The sequence below is a fragment of the Dendronephthya gigantea genome, unplaced genomic scaffold (assembly GCF_004324835.1).
Source record: "Dendronephthya gigantea isolate DGI-Jeju-01 unplaced genomic scaffold, DenGig_1.0 000012F, whole genome shotgun sequence".
Taxonomy (NCBI): Eukaryota; Metazoa; Cnidaria; class Anthozoa; order Malacalcyonacea; family Nephtheidae; genus Dendronephthya; species Dendronephthya gigantea.
In genome coordinates, this window is record NW_021163022.1 from 286,628 (window position 1) to 303,002 (window position 16,375).

A 16,375-nucleotide genomic window follows, 5' to 3' on the forward strand; every position below is an offset into this window, starting at 1 on the left:
GTTTAGTATATATTCATGGGCTAAATATTTTTAATATAATGCATTTAAAATGCAATGCAATGCAATGATTAGAATACTGTAGCTAAGTTGATAATTTTAGTTATTCTCGCACGGATATATATATATATACACGTTTTGTAACGACTACATTATTCAATAATAATAATGTACATAATTGGTTTTCAAAACTTTTTCATATCAATATTACCCATTTTTTTAAAATTTTTCTTATCCATATCACTAATGACGCACAAGAAGCCATTAATTGTTTAAAGTCATTTTGATTCCTACAGTCAAAACACGCGTAAAGTTATACATTTTGATTGAATTGTATTCATTTGTTACAAACTCACACCAGTTATTTGTCCCAAAATCTAACACTTAATTTGATCACCAACAACCCAACGGTGATTGGCCAATCTGCGGCGCATGCGCACAACTTTTGAATCCAACAACGCAGCCTCGCTTTTATCACGTGCATCAGCATCCAGTCGGAGTTTAGTTAACTTAAGTAAACCAAGATTCCTTCCTGTTGCATTCAGGGAATCAAGGAGACCATCGTTACCCGAAACAATATCTCTCGCTTCAGGCAGCTGGTTGCCAGGGTGACGTTGGAAAACACCTACCATAGGGCGGTCAAGCTTCTCACGAGTTGTAAGGTCTGAGTATGTAACTGGGCCCTACAGAAAGAAAATATAATGAAATATTTTTTTACTGATAAAATATTTTTAACTAGCACAGGATGGTATAATAAGTCAACAGTTTGTATTGTATGATATTTGTTTATATGGCCACTTACCAAAGCATAACCCATTGATAGTCCAGTTGAATCATACCACCTTTGACCTCTATTAATTGCCATCTTAGCCTGGCCTGAACTTACTTGTAAATGTTGCTGGAAGAACATAATTATTATTGTTAGGCAGAGAATTAAGATCTAGAATGACAATTCTAGGTAGAAATTCAGATGGAATAAATAGAAATTGAGGATGATAGACAGGGAAAATGAGAAAGTGATGAAAAATACTTAAATAATCAAATATTTTACTTTAATATTAACTGTTTCAGCCACTTTCTGTGTCAGACCATGGTTGACAGAAAAATGTGTAGAGTTTTGCAATTGATTTGCATCCTGTATAGCTTCATTAACAGATTTTCGCAGCACAGCTGATGACTCTCGAGCTTGCAAAGCATTTGTGATTGAATTAGCTGCTTCAGGGGTGTAAGGTCCCAAAGGTTCCACAGGTGGTGTCTGGGGTTTTTCAAGGAGTTTATCCCTGCTGCGGTGTGGTGATCCTTTTACGGAACTGACAGCTTGGCATATTAGGTCTGTTGCTTGAGATCTCTCTTGCAGGACAGCTGAAAGTCGTTTGCGACAACTGTCAAGGTGATGCAGTTGCCTCTGGACTGCTCGCAGTTGGTTTTCAAGAGTGCGCTTAAGTGTAAGAAGATGCTGGCGCTCACTTGTAAGTAAATTATCAGCACCATCTTGTAGCTGTAAAGACAAGATAATTTGTTACAAAAGAGAGAGAGAGATGATTGGTGGTAATGATCAAACTTGGATTAGGAAAAGAAAGAATAAATGAGAAATTTTTGCATTGTGGAGTAAATCAAGTAGAATTTCTATGTAAACGTTGAACGGGGTAAATTAAAGCTGGACAATATGTTAAATTATGCAAATTATTCACGTGTCATAGCATGTAGTACAAATTTAATTTTCATTTTATGGCATAAACTGTACTTAGTGAGATAAATGTAATAATGTTAAAATTGTACTGAATTGTTTTACAATTAATTTTTAATAAGGTTATACTCGCGGCCATTGAGCAAAATCAGCATAATATGAAGAATGAAGAATATTAGAATGTCGTCTTGACAACGGCGCGCGTGTATTATATACCAGCTTGCCATATCTTGCTATAAACTCATAAACATCCCAAAAAGTCATGTATTCTCTAAGACACGGTGTAAAAGTTTATAATACAATCTCTCTTGCGCGTAGTATGCGACAAAATCATTTAAGTAATAACTTGTTAATCATTTCTCTGTTTGCTATATAGGCAATTTTAGGCTAATATTTCGACAGTTATAACATGAATGTTAAAACGGGAAAAATTAAAACTTAAATTATAACGATGATCCATAAAGTTTAGCGCGATACACCAACGTACCCTTTCTCTGGGCGGACGCGTCGCCCGAACTTGACACGATCTTTGGTTCAGCGACAAGTCTTTTCTGATGTGCTCCAGTGCACGTTCTAAACTTTCCTTACATCTTGTAAGCGATTTTATTTCTTTATTGGTTTCAAGAAAACTCTCACGCAACTTAACAACAACGGCTCTGGTTGCTCTGACATAAGCGTGAATTCTTGCATTGCTTTCTTGTATACAGTTGTCTCGTAAACTAGGCAACGGATCAAGATTCTTGCCCAACTCACAGGCATGTTCACTTCGATCCATCACAGCTTTGCTTAACTGGAGATTTTTAACGCTGGCTTTCTTCCAAGGATCTGAACCGATCGTTGCTCGTGTGACTTCCATATTAAAGTCCCAAATAATTTCTTATCTTTTCTTCACCTTTTCCGCTGAATGACTAAACAATAAACACTAACCAAATGCTTGCCGGGCGTCGCTTTTTATTGATGGAATGTTGATATAAAGTTGGTTGTCGTTGTTGCTATGGTTACTACTACGCCACATGTCACAAATTTAATATTCTGGCGTCATAGGGGGAGGAAGCTATGAAGTGCTCGAGTGTACGCGAAAAGATGGACAAGTTTTCCTTGACAAGGAGCCTTGCTCAAAAGCTAGTCATGCCAGCTTTTCAACAAGGAAAAATGCTCGTGTGTATGGCCGTCAAGGAAAACTTGACCAGTAGGGAACTGCGCTACAATATCTTCGAGCTTTATAGTCTTGTCATTTTCCTTTGTTTTCAGAGATTCGTTTGTATTCTTATTTAATATTTACCATGGCTCATATTATCGTAAAATATACTCATATTGTCGTAAAACTTGTCAAGAAAAATTTGTCAATTTTCAGTTCGCGTACACATGAGCACAAGAGCTTGCTCGCAGCGAATAATGGGTATTGTTCTATTAATCATGTGTAGTTTGCATTTGTGACTGAAATATAACATGTTTGCATGCCGTGGGTGAAACTAAAATATAGTTAATCAAACTGTTTAGGACTTTGTCCTAATTTTTTCCCAAGAAATGCTGAAACTTTCCCGGTTGGCGCAATGCATGAACATGCGTTTTTCTGTCACGGTTGTCGCATATATCGCCGTGAATACTCGTCCGTCACCGCCTTATGTTAGTTTTGTACAGGGAAAGATCGGTATATTGGTATATATACTGTACGCTAAACTTGACATGTGCTGAGTTATTTCAGGGTTTTCAGCCTATCGTCAGGGCCGCCGAGAGAAATTGTGGTACCCAGGGCAAAAGGCGTATTTGAGTATGGTCGAGTCCGGCATATAACTAAGCACAAAATTAACAAAACATTTTAGTAAACTAAGCCGTTCAGTCGTTTATATTGAGTTTCCTTACGAGAAAATGACTATTTTGACGTTAAAAACCAGCAAGGATTGTTTCAAAACACTAAAATTTCTAAAATAATATCAAAACACTAAAATTTCTCGCTAAAATCACTTAAAAAACGTTTAGGCGTTTAAATCTTGACATTTCCAAGCGTGTTTATTATTAGTTGTTTTTTAAGCATATACTTGCTAGGGGCCGCCTCCTGAGACCAGGAAAAGCTTAAATACGTTAAATTTATCTTCGCTCTCAAGGCTTGCCACTGTAGCTGATTCGTCTATGACGCGCTAGGCGTGTGGCATACAGCCCACTCTGTTTCTCACTGAGACGTAACGGCTAGGTGCACATACATCATGGTCTTAGGGGCCGTAGTGCATCTCCCCCTTAGACGGCCGTTAAGATGTGAGTTATGGGGGGGAGTTCTTCCTATAGCAACCGCCTTGCACCTTTCGTAGTTGTAATCTATGCTGGTATATTGCAGCTGGTTGTATCACCAAGTTAGATTGTGGCATAGAGCTGGATGATCTCTTTTGGGTGTTTTTACGTTCTTTCCTTTCCGTTTGCTTTTTTGGCGTGCTTTCCAAATTTTTCTTTTACATACAAAAAAAATACTGCTATTAAACATGTATGGACCGGATATGGTTCGAAAAAAAATTATATCGACTAAAAACCACCTTAATTAACCCTGAATACTCTCCCCAGTCTCTGCATGGCTGAATCTCTGAAATAAACAATAGCAGAGATCATTCATAAACATCAAACATTTATCATCAGCATTTTCATCAACATTACAGCAGTAAAACAGCAAAAAAGACATTCAGACAGTTAACTCTGCATTCTCGTTAGTGCCTTCTCGTTAGTGCCTATACGCCGTTTTTCCGGCATTTTTGGTCGAGTCCGCCGGAAAACGGCGTATTCGACCATGGTCGAGTCCGCCGGAGAACGGCGAATTCGACCATGGTCGAGTCCGTCGGGAAATGGCGAATTCGACCATGGTCGAGTCCGCCGAAAAATGGTATATTCGACCATGGTCGAGTCCGCCAGAAAATGGCGTATTCGACCATGGTCGAGTCCGCCGGGAAATGGCGAATACGACCATGGTCGAGTCCGGTCAATAGTCCGGTCAGTCCGCCGGATAATGGCTATTTTGGCCGCGTATAAGTTGGAGGCCTGGTAAGGAGGTGCTCTGCCATATCTGAATTCTGAAATAGCCTTCACCACCAGACAACCACCAGTCCACCAGACATGTCTGGTAAATATTTACCTTGGTAAATATTTTGCGCGAAACACGGTCTACAAATAATTTTAGATTGTGGTTTAGAATTTATTGTTGACAAGATGTCGCAGATTGAGAAACTCCAAATTCAAGGAATTCGAAGTTATAAAGAGCCAGCGGTCATTGAATTTTTCACTCCTCTTACATTGATTGTTGGTACAAATGGCGCTGGAAAAACAGTGTGTATTTTTTATATGCCCGTTTTAATGCTGTAATTTATATGCATTACAAAGTACTATTAAAATTTACCTTAAATTTTAATTGCAGACAATAATTGAAGCATTAAATTACATTACAACTGGTGACATGCCACCAAACAGTAAGGGAGCTGCATTTGTTTTTGATCCAAAGGTGAGCCTTCCTAGGTTGGCATTGGCAGGACAAATGATCAAACACACTTGCATATTTCTGCATGCATAAGTTAATTATGCAATTAGCCAGAGTCAGTGGTAAAACATTTGTCCTCTCCTGAGAAAATGAAGTGAACTATTTTTATGCTGTCAATAATGCAAAAAAATCTGTATGTGATCTTGCCGATCGAAATTATTTATCAATAATGCCACAAAATCCTGCACAGAATGTTTAGCACAAACCACAAGTCTCAAGTCACATTTCCATCTAGGTTCTTTCTGCCCATTCCCCCAAATCCTTGCAACACCTCTGTGCAATCCTGCACAGAAAACAGTTTGGTGTTTTATTATTCCTGCAATATTTCCTTCCTATTATAGGTTGCTGGTTCACAAGAGGTTAAGGGTCAAGTAAAGCTAATGCTGAAGGACATGAGTGGCCATCGAATTATTGCTACAAGATCTTTAGTGTCAACTCAGAAGGTAAATTGCTTGCATTAGCTGAGGAATAAACATGATGAAAGTTGCATGATATACCATTTCATGGTGAGAAAGTACTTGTAAATGAGTAAAAAACTGGTATGGTTTTTTCCACTAGTTTCACAAGTTATATGCTGTCAATCAGCCCAAATATGACAATTACTTTAGTATTGTGCTATGTAATGTTTTACTTAGTACTGTACACATTGGGGAAAGTTTAGTTATTGATTAAAATATCTTACTGTATATTTGCCCTGTCTGAATAGTTAGTTTCATCACTATCTGATTTTTTTGCAGGCAAAAAAAGTTGAATGTAAGTCACTTGAGAATGTAATAAAACGGAACATCAATCAAGAGGTATATATACATATGATGTTTGCTGATACAAAGTAATATGGGTACAAAGAGAAGCCTATTTGGATCAAACCTTTGATCTTCTAAGAAACATTTTTCTATATTTTAGTGGCACCAAATTAGCTCAAAATGTGCTGATATAAACAAAGAAGTATGCTATAAACAATGCTGTGTTCTTTTGCTTTTCAATACAGTTAAAATAAATTGTGAACATTAATCTTAATTTATCCACTTTTCAGATGGTCACTTGCCTGGGTGTATCAAAAGCAGTTTTGGATTGTGTAATATTTTGTCACCAAGAAGACTCGTTGTGGTACGTATAACTGAAAATCATATTGTACATGCATGCATTGCAATCAGAAGAATTTATTTGTATTTAATGATCAGGCAATTATAATTATGAAGTTTCATCAAGTTTCCTCAAATTATAATTCATCAAAGTCCAATACCTTGTCACAAGGCATATTATTCTTTAATTGGGGATACATTTTATATATTATGTATATTTATTATATATATTTATTTTCTTAGGCCACTTAGTGAAGGAAAGGTTTTAAAAACAAAGTTTGACGATATTTTTGCAGCGACAAGGTAATACTTTTATTGCTCTTTATAGATGTCATAAAGAGTAAAACATTTTGTATAAAGGGTCTTTAATTTAATTTCCAGATACATAAAAGCTCTTGAAGCTATAAGAAAGTTGCGTAAAGAGCAGGTGACAGAAGTTAAAAAATTTAAAACAGAACTGGATTATTTGAAGGCAAACAAAGACAAAGCAGACGAGGTTTGGGTATATTTTGATAATAACTAAATATTCATAACTGTTTCTGTTTTGAATATTCTTTGCACATCGTTGTTTTCTCAGATTGCTGAAAGTATGGAAAAATCGTCAGAGCAGCTTGAGAACGCACAACAAAAAGTTGATGAATTGAATAATTCCATCACACCTGTTGAAGTTAGTTTTGCTAAAGCCTAAGCACTGAATTTATAAATCCAAGGACACGCATTTACACTGTATTTATTAGTTAAAACTTCTCTACGGTGAGATTCAGGTATTACAGGGAAAATTCATGAATAACAAGGAAATTCTCGACTTGAATTTGGACACGTATTTTTAGACCCGTTTACGAGATCTTTCAAAAGTTCAGAAAACGCTGAATGAGTTCGAGCGAAAATTAGGTATAGTTGAATTAAAGCATTATTCTTGGCAGTGTTTTGGCAAAAATGTGTAGTGATTCTATATCATTATTCTATCACTATCTCGTTGTTTTCTTTAGATATTCTACTTTCTCGCAAGAAATCATTGGTTGAAATGAATAAAGATATCGCTGGAAAAATAACTAATTTTTTTCAAGGTGTAGTGCTTAACACTAGTCAAAGAACGAGAGGGTTAGCGAGGCTTTAAATGGGAATTTATCGTGGTTAAACAAGGACGATAAATAGCTATAGTTCATAGGAGTCAACGTGATGAAATGAAGAAAATTTGAACGCGCTGGAAGATATCACGAGAATTTTCTACTGTATATTTCATTACCGTTTCAACATAGTACACTATACGAAATTTTGTACAAAATTATATCAATTAAATTAAGAGACCGGTTGTTTGTATAAAACTCTTTAACCACATTTTGCATAGTTAAATCCAGTTAACTCAGCATTAATTACTTTATTTATTACTATTAGGGTCAAAACAAGATCTTGAAACGTTTGCCAGGGAGTTTGAAAGTAAAGTAAAAAACAAAGAAACACAATTGATTGAGGTATATTGCATTATAAACGTTCGCAATGGCTTTTCTTGGGACATTTCATGGTTTGTAATGCTTTGCGTTTTATGCTTTCAGGTGGAAGATAATGTTCGTTTGAAAGATCGTAATTACTCTGAACTTTCTTCAGAAAAGAACTCGATTTTAGTGAACCATGGCAAACTACAACAAGAAGCGGCGGTGAGAAAATACTCGCTTTATTCCACACTCTTCACACGCGGTTTATTTTTTTGTATATTTTATAGCGCCCCATTGTTATAGGTATAAATCATTTTTAGTTTTGGTAGGTATTTATGTTTACTTTTAGAGGCACGAGTCAAATATAAAGCAGAGAGACGCGATGATCGTGAGGCAATCAGACACATTTCAATTCGAAGGTGAGTTATCAAAACAGCTTGAGATTGGGATTTAGATGATCCTCAGATTCACAAACACCGCAAGTTAATGAAAATTCAACTATTTCTAAAACAGGATTTGACTCACCGCCATTCTCATCTGAAAAAGTGACGCAGTTCAAGGAAGCTACGAAAATCATGTACCAGAAAATGATACAAGATGGCAAAGACTCGAAGGTTTGGTGAGAAAAGAAGAGTTACTGCATCAATAAATACAACAATATTTATATATTTGTAACCTTCATATAGCAAGCTTATCAGAAACGTATCGGCACAGTTCAGAGCACAATAGATGACATCAAGAAAACGCTTTATCAATACGAGGAAACCATTAGAATTAAAACGAATTTATTGGTAAGTAAACGAGTAATGTTAGTTCTTGTAGACAGAGAAATCGAATTACCAGCAACTGGGCTTGCCACTCGTCTTACATCCGAATTAAAAACAATAAATACAGTATTTCAATAGTACCGTAGCTAATTGCTGTTTAGTCTTTATAAGACTCGCTTTTAACACAGCAAAAGCATTGTTTAATTTGTAAGTGTTTTGTACTAGAGCGAAAACCAAAGAAAGTTAAAACAGGTTGGAAAAGACTTGAGCAATGTTGATGCTTCAGCGAAGAAACTTCAAAGAACTGAAAAGGAGTTAAATGCTGCGGTATACTTGAGAATATTGCTCGTCTTTCCCTTCACTTTCACAGTTCAATCTCATTCTTATTTTTTTTCTACAGGAGAAAGACTTGGAGGACACAAAGGCCAGCGGTAACGTCCTTCAATGGAAAACAGAACTCGAGAAATCACAGAAAGAAAAACGTCAATTTGAAACAGAACTGAGTCGACTTCGAGAAGAGCAACAAACAATGCACTTGAACTCAACAACCCAGGCTAAACTAGATATGTTTAGGAAACAGAAAGAAGCCAAAGAAGACGCAATTCAAAAAGTGTAAGGCTTGCATTTTAGAAAGCATAGCTTGTGTGTCCTTTGCAAACGTCTACATAAAACTCTTGTTATTAACAGCATTGACAAACACGAGGAAGAACTAAGAACAATGTTTGGCTCATGTGGACCAACAGATACACTCAAGCCAAGGGTTTCAAGTTTTCTTAAAGAAAAGCGAACCGAAGTCAAGAATACAACTATCAATATTCAGAAATTAAAACAGCAACAATCTTCCAAACAAGCAGAACAAAGAATGACTTTGTAGGTTATGAACTACTGTTTGCTAAATTCATCTAGAATTCTCTCAATTTGAAACCTTTTTGCTAAAATATTCTTCTCTAAGTTATTATCAGACCAAATGTAGCTACTGGATAATGTTATTTTAAAAGTTCTAATCGGTTCTCTTCTTTCCTAATAATATATAAACCCGAGTTTTTCAGTTTTATTACTTTATATCCCAGAGATGAAATTGAAAAGTTGGAAAATGTTATTGCTGGATACGAGAAAAAACTGCAGGAAACTTGTGGCGATGAAGAATATGATACTTTGAAAGAAAATCTTTACAACGGCATTGAGCAAGCAAAAAGGTTTGTACAGAATTCAAGATAAATCATATAACATTAGCCATCTTCTGAAGGTTGGACAAACCAAAGTTGTAAAAAGTAGAGAGCTATGGAGCGACGCTACTTTAAAGTCCAAGAGGCTAACTCTAAACCCATAATATACACTCAAGTTATTAAAAACCGCCTTAGGAAGGTAGTTACCAAGGTCTATTTGAAGAGCAGCTTGCGAATGAAATCTACAAGCATTTGGCAAACGATGAAACAAATGAATGCATGGGTTAATTACATGTTGTTTATCTGTTGTTTTATTTCTTTGTATAGTAAGTGCAGTCAGCTGTCGGCATTCGAAACTATCTTTAAGAAATATATTACAACGATGGAAGAAAAGAAAAAGGAACCATGTTGTCCTTTGTGCCACAGACAGTTCGATACTTTGAAGGACATGCAAAAACTTGTGAATGAGGTAGGAATACTGGATGGATAGCTCTGTCAGTTCTAAATTGTTCTTCCTAGAAGTCCAGTAAGGATAATCTCTTGTTATTGCAGTGTTACTACAGGAGGAAACCTAAACTAAACTAACTTTATTTATACTGGATAGCTCTATCAGTTCTAAACTGTTCTTCCTAGAGGTTCAGTAAGGATAATCTCTTATTGATCCAGTGTTACTACAGGAGGAAACCTAAACTAAACTAACTTTATTTATACTGGATAGCTCTATCAGTTCTAAACTGTTCTTCCTAGAGGTTCAGTAAGGATCATCTCTTATTGACCCATGCAGTGTTACTACCAGACGTCATGAAAAGATTGTAGAAATGGCATACGTATATATACGATACATGTCCTTCATTTAGCTAAAAGATAAAATTCACAGAGTGCCGGAGAAAATGGCCGCGCAACAAAATAGCCTAGAACGAGATGAGAAAATGTACGAGCAGTTGCAGAAATTACGTTCTGTTAAAGACAATGTGAGTGGTTTTCTGCGTTTAAATATGGATTTGAGATTTCAGTGATTAAGAAACGCATCAGGTTTATTTTTAACATCCTTTCTAGCTTGAGGAATATAAGAATACAAAGTTGCCCTCAGCTAAAGAAAAATTGTCTGAAGTATCTCAACAATGCGAAGAGCTTCAAAATAAAATCGAAGAGGTGATGTATCGTCATCAGAGAGGAAGGGGTTGAAAGACACATTAATTCGGGAGTATGGCAGGGATATGGTATACCATGCATCAACAGCATGATTGCATTTGATAATGTTTCCCTGTGTTTCTATTCTCTAAGTCTTCTATCCCTTATCACTGAGAGATGCCGTTTTTGCTGGTGGTTTTTATCAAATACATGCATTGGGGCACTTATGAATCACGTTGTACATTTCAGTTGGAAGACGTTCGTGCTGTGATTGAGAGTGAAGAAAGCAGTGCGGGGATGATTGAACCTGATCTCGTGATGTTGGAAGAAAATCAGAAATCTTTGAAGTCGCTTGATAAAGAAATCAGCTTGCTTCAAGCGAAAGTACAAGGCGTGGGTGAGTATCTTATCGACAAAAAAATTAGATGAATGAATAAAAGACGGATCTTCTCTATGTACATCAACAATTTACAACAATACGGCGATGAGAACTTCAATTTATATTATAGTCAAATAGCGCTTACCTAAACTTGATAAAACTTGCCTAAATTTTTTGAAAATTTTCAGCTCCAGGACGCAGTATGCAACTGGTGACGAATGAAATATCAGACTGTCAAGATCGAGTGTGAGTGAACACAGACTTGCGTCTTTAAACGAACATATTATTTGCACTAAACCCGGGAATCTGAGGTGGCATTGTAAACAACTCCTCATTCATTATAGGGATGGATTAAATCGCGTTATTGACAGGAAAAGAAACCAAATTTCACAACAGGAGAGTCGTATTGCTACATTAACAAGCAACGTTCATGAATTAAACTCTGAAAAGGTGTGTCAATTTGAGTCTAAAATGAGCAGCAAAGGATCATAACACTGTCTGCATGTACACTACACCTGGTGCTTCAAACAGACGCAAACCACGGCATTGAAGATACTATACCTTCACTGGACCACCGTAGTCGTGAAATTTTTCTTTATCAACTTTCAACATGAAACACGACAGCTTATATTCTGAAAAAATTCGATATTCCCAGCTCGCTTTTTACATATATCGTATTATTAAATTATTTTCTAGTTACGTTTAAGTGGTGAACTGCAGCGAAGATCTCATCTTGAAGAACAAAAGGCTGAACTAACGGCTGTGAATATGGAAAATGAGAGGGAAATAAAGGTAAACTATAGTACAATCATGGATATCTTTTTTTCTGCGACTTTTCCTCGTTGTAACATACATTGTACATATCTATCCTTACTTTCCAGGAAGCGAAAAGACAACTGGAACCAGTGAGGGTAAATGGGGATCATTGGGTCGTATTTTACTAGAGAATTTGGCAATTCAGAATTCTACATTTTCCATCAAACGTTTACTCCCTAGGAAAGATTAGATGAACATGAAAATCAATACAAGTCTCTGTCCAACGAGCAACAAGAACAAGTTGAAAAAACTAACGCGAAGGTACATACCACCAAAAAAGTATCGTTTCATGTTCATTATCATTATAAAAGATGCAATATATACCCATCGTAATGTTTCTTTATTAGCTGAATGAGATAAAGAGTTATTCCCTTAAATTTAAAGATAAAATGGACGAGATTCGAGCGTAAGTTATGTCACATATTTTTAATTGTGGTATTTATACGTCTTTAATGTGATTGAGAGTCTCTGGAGGTCTCGAGCGAGCATACAGTATTTAAGAGATCAGAGTGCAATTGAGGTTTTCATATTGGAGGAATCAAACTTGATCATTGAGGTTAAAATTGTACACACCCGGTCGTATATAACACTGAATGCTTGACGTACGCAGATCTATATTGAAGTATTTTTTCGCACTAATTCAGATACATCGATGAAAATCGAGCGAGTGAGTTGGATAATGTTGAAGGAGAACTGAAGTCAATTGAAGAGAAAATTCAGATATTTAATGAAGAGAGGAAGAAATTAATTTCGCGATTAGATATACTAAAAGATGACTTATCAAAGCGAAAGGTCCAAAAATAAATTAAAATCATTTTATTGTACAATATGATTTTATCAGATGTAGAGGTTCAAGGGTCGTAATTTCGAGTGGAATTATACACTTCAAATTCAAGCCAGGAACAGTTGATGGAAAAATGAGTCAACTATCGGTCCTTGGGCAGGAATCCAACCTACGCTATTGCGATGCCGGTGCAATGCTCTTGCCACTGAGCTACAGAGGTAGCTGACAAGAGCAAGCGTGGTCCACTTTTGGTTGAAGGACTGTTGCTGGCTTGAATTTGAAATGTGTATAATTCCACTCGAAATTCACACCCTTTCAGCTTCTAGAATTTACCTGCATCGAGTGAAGTACCAAAAATCATAACTGATTTATCAGATGTAATTTGTTTTTTCCTGGTCAAAAAAGTGATGATCTATTCTTATCATTGAGAGGAACTTGCTTGGACGATATTAGTCTTGGATATCTTACACTTTTTCTTGAATTATCTCCCTAATTTTAGGTTCGCAGTCGAGAACTTCAGGATAACATGAAATTTGTTGAAAACGAGGAAAACGTGTCAAAATTAGAGGATGAAATAAATACAATAAGATCAGAACAGGAAAGAGTCGGGGATATTAACAAATTACAAAGGTTTATCAATAACTTATCCTCTATGTAAAAGTTAAAAGTTCATATTCTTGTAGTTTTGCTTTGCAAATTCATAATATTAACCGATTGTTGAGGAGAATTTGTAGGAACACCACACGTAGGTTTTCCGGTGTAGGGGACCGAAAGCCCGGTAGATAACAATAAGACGAGTTGTTCCTACGAACGGTTGATTAATGTTAAAAAGGTTAAACTAGCTGATAACACTTGGTTCATTTGGTTTAGAGAGCAAAATAATTTGTCGAGAAGATTGGAAGAATATCGCAAACAGGTTGTGTATACATTACAGTGTCGTGAATGTGATCTTTGTGTGATGATTACGTTCATTAATTAAACCAGAGTATTGATAATTGCGATGGATTATATACCTGGTTGCCGTGAACTTATTAATTTCAATTCATTACAGTGTATTAAATGACCAATCCAATCCGTACACCTCTGATACTTCAACTGCATGTCTATTTTAGAAAGCGACGTGCGAAGGAATGCAAACTGGTCTTGAAAGAGAAATTACAAGATTTCAGAAAGAACTGCAAGACCCGATGTTCAAAGATGCTGACAGTAAACATCGTAACAAACTCATCGAGATTAAGGTTGTATTGACGATTCCATGCATTTGCAAGTTGTGGTGACTGGATTGTACTTGTTAGGAAGGTTATATATTTATCGTTGTAACATCCCTTATTTCAGACCACAGAAATGGCAAATGATGATTTGGATAAGTACTACAAGGCTTTAGACAGGTTTGTTAAACCAGTTAAACCAATAAAACTACACTCAATGGAGTAGTTACGTCCGCTAAAAGTTGATAGTGCACCTTTCCTGTCTCACATGAAATGACATTTGCTCATTGATGTACAATATAAAGCGAACAGTATACTTTGGTTTTATGTGTTGTATTAAGGGCTATCATGAAGTTTCATAGCATTAAAATGGCAGAAATCAACAAGATTGTCAAAGAATATTGGATCAATACTTACAAAGGCAACGGTAATTATATTTATCTTCAACAAAATAATCAAATGAAAAGTTGTAAATAACAAATGACTTTGACATTTTTTAACACAATATATTTTGTAGACATTGATACAATTGAAATTCGTTCTGATGAAGATCCTGAAACTTCTTCAATAGCAGCTCGCAGAAGTTACAACTATAAGGTGAGCCTAAGAGTTCCAGTTTGTAAGCTTCTGTTTATACGAAAGTCTGAGTTTTAGTAAACCAGTGTTTGTATCGCAGATTGTTTTGGATGGGATCAAACATCAAACCCTTCTCCCAACTTTAAAACTTTCGAAGTAACCAAAGATAATATTTCAGGTCGTAATGTTAAAAGATGGCGTAGCATTAGACATGCGTGGTCGCTGTAGTGCTGGTCAAAAAGTTTTGGCGTCATTAATCATAAGACTGGCACTAGCTGAATCATTTTGTCTCAATTGTGGAATTTTGACTCTTGATGAACCAACGACGAATTTAGATGACGAAAATATTGAAAGTCTTGCAAGCCAGCTCAGTAGGTGAGGGTGATTGCCTTTTGTTAATTTTACATTTTATCAATCCATAGGAAATATTATGGTGCTCCAATCCAACCGAAATTATACCCCGACTTCCTCTGGGATCTCCACGCCCATCCCAGGCAACCAGTGTTTACTCCCATCCCTGAGAGCCAGTTTCTGAGATCTCCACGCCTATCCCAGGCAACCAGTGTCCACTCTCACCAATCTCTAGGATCTCCACGCCCATCCCAGGCAATCAGTGTCCACTCCCATCCCTGAGAGCCAGTTTCTGGGATCTCCACGCCCTTCCCAGGCAGTCAGTCTCCACGGCCATCCCAGGCAGCCAGTGTCCACGGCCATCCCAGGCAGCCAGTCTCACGCCTATCCCAGGCAGTCAGTCTCCACGCCCATAAATAACCTACACTTTATTAATTTCTTTTAGTATCGTAAGTACTCGAAACCCTCAGAAAAATTTTCAGTTGGTTGTGATCACCCATGACGAACACTTCGTTGATTTGCTGAGTCAAGGAGATTTCGTCGAATATTATTATCGCGTTGCCAAAGACGAGGGGTAAGAATCAGGCTCAATAATGTTTGAAATTATTGCAAGGAAAAGTAATGCTATATACCCCAAACAGTATATGGTAACATTCAGTATATGGTAGTCTTGCATCAAGTAAAAGTTCAACGTCGAACAGCGTTGAAATGTTTCAACTCTTCTGCACTTTGTTTATTTCTATAGTGGTATATCGAGAATCTACAAGCAGAGCACCTCAGGCGTTCAAGAAAGTTCTTAGTTTTTTAAAAATATTTATTAGGTTTGTTTGACATTTTGTTTGAAAGACACTTTATTAATCCAAGAATGGAAAATATCACAGTCACAGACTGTAAATGACAAACACAGGTTAAGGTTACATAGTCAAACATTCTCTTCATGCAGCACATGCAATTACCTGAGAATTTAAACTATACTTACAAAGTAGTTGCGTTTAGTGGATTGGTTTTCTACAGGAAAATACAAACTAAAGCTCCCTGACAAATTTTTACACGGGTTAAATCTGTTGTTTTTCCCGAGAACGGAACATCTCTGCGGAAAACCCTAACTGAAATGATGACAAGGCAATAATCACCTATAATTAGAAATTAGAATTTATGATGTCACAAATTTTAAATTTCGCGTGCGTTGCGCCAATCAAATGGCAGCATTTGACCACCTGACTTCGCAATGCGACGAAATACTCATATTAATATTTTTCTCCCTGGATGGAAAGTCAGTCATAAGACTTTCACAGACTTGTCGGAAGCTATACAGGATCTGCACATACGATCAACAACTTTGGTCTCGTATGTGTCTAATGGATTTTGCAGTTGGTTTGGTCTCGCCTCATCCCTTCACATGCTTTCGCCATCTTTATAAATGCATTTTTCAATCGCGAGAAATTCTTCGATTTTACCTGTCTGACGCGTATCAAGATTGTAGC

The 16,375-nt window shown here is 36.6% G+C and overlaps 2 protein-coding genes across 2 annotated transcripts; one reads left to right on the top strand and one right to left on the bottom strand.

Moving 5' to 3' along the window:
- Positions 1-81: 81 nt before the first annotated feature.
- On the bottom strand, positions 82-2,644 carry LOC114518937 (coiled-coil domain-containing protein 105-like). The gene is made up of 4 exons (XM_028538973.1): positions 2,172-2,644; positions 1,049-1,495; positions 800-895; positions 82-680 (listed from the first exon to the last, which is right to left on the bottom strand). Exons 1-4 carry the CDS (start codon positions 2,538-2,540, stop codon positions 375-377), a joined length of 1,218 nt encoding a protein of 405 aa, XP_028394774.1. The 5' UTR covers positions 2,541-2,644; the 3' UTR covers positions 82-374.
- Positions 2,645-4,750: 2,106 nt separating this feature from the next.
- LOC114518935 (DNA repair protein RAD50-like) lies at positions 4,751-16,005 on the top strand. Its single transcript, XM_028538971.1, has 40 exons — positions 4,751-4,990; positions 5,079-5,162; positions 5,540-5,641; positions 5,936-5,995; positions 6,102-6,143; positions 6,232-6,305; positions 6,524-6,583; positions 6,662-6,776; positions 6,858-6,947; positions 7,111-7,171; positions 7,270-7,347; positions 7,676-7,752; positions 7,834-7,935; positions 8,063-8,132; positions 8,227-8,327; positions 8,400-8,504; positions 8,706-8,807; positions 8,881-9,092; positions 9,168-9,350; positions 9,551-9,676; positions 9,974-10,115; positions 10,504-10,617; positions 10,703-10,798; positions 11,027-11,174; positions 11,345-11,402; positions 11,501-11,606; positions 11,853-11,948; positions 12,038-12,067; positions 12,153-12,233; positions 12,320-12,378; positions 12,617-12,764; positions 13,256-13,386; positions 13,627-13,672; positions 13,869-13,994; positions 14,092-14,144; positions 14,306-14,391; positions 14,482-14,561; positions 14,719-14,915; positions 15,337-15,465; positions 15,637-16,005. The coding sequence occupies exons 1-40, from the start codon at positions 4,874-4,876 to the stop codon at positions 15,689-15,691; spliced, it is 3,942 nt and encodes a 1,313-aa protein (XP_028394772.1). The 5' UTR covers positions 4,751-4,873; the 3' UTR covers positions 15,692-16,005.
- The last annotated feature ends 370 nt before the right edge of the window (positions 16,006-16,375 follow it).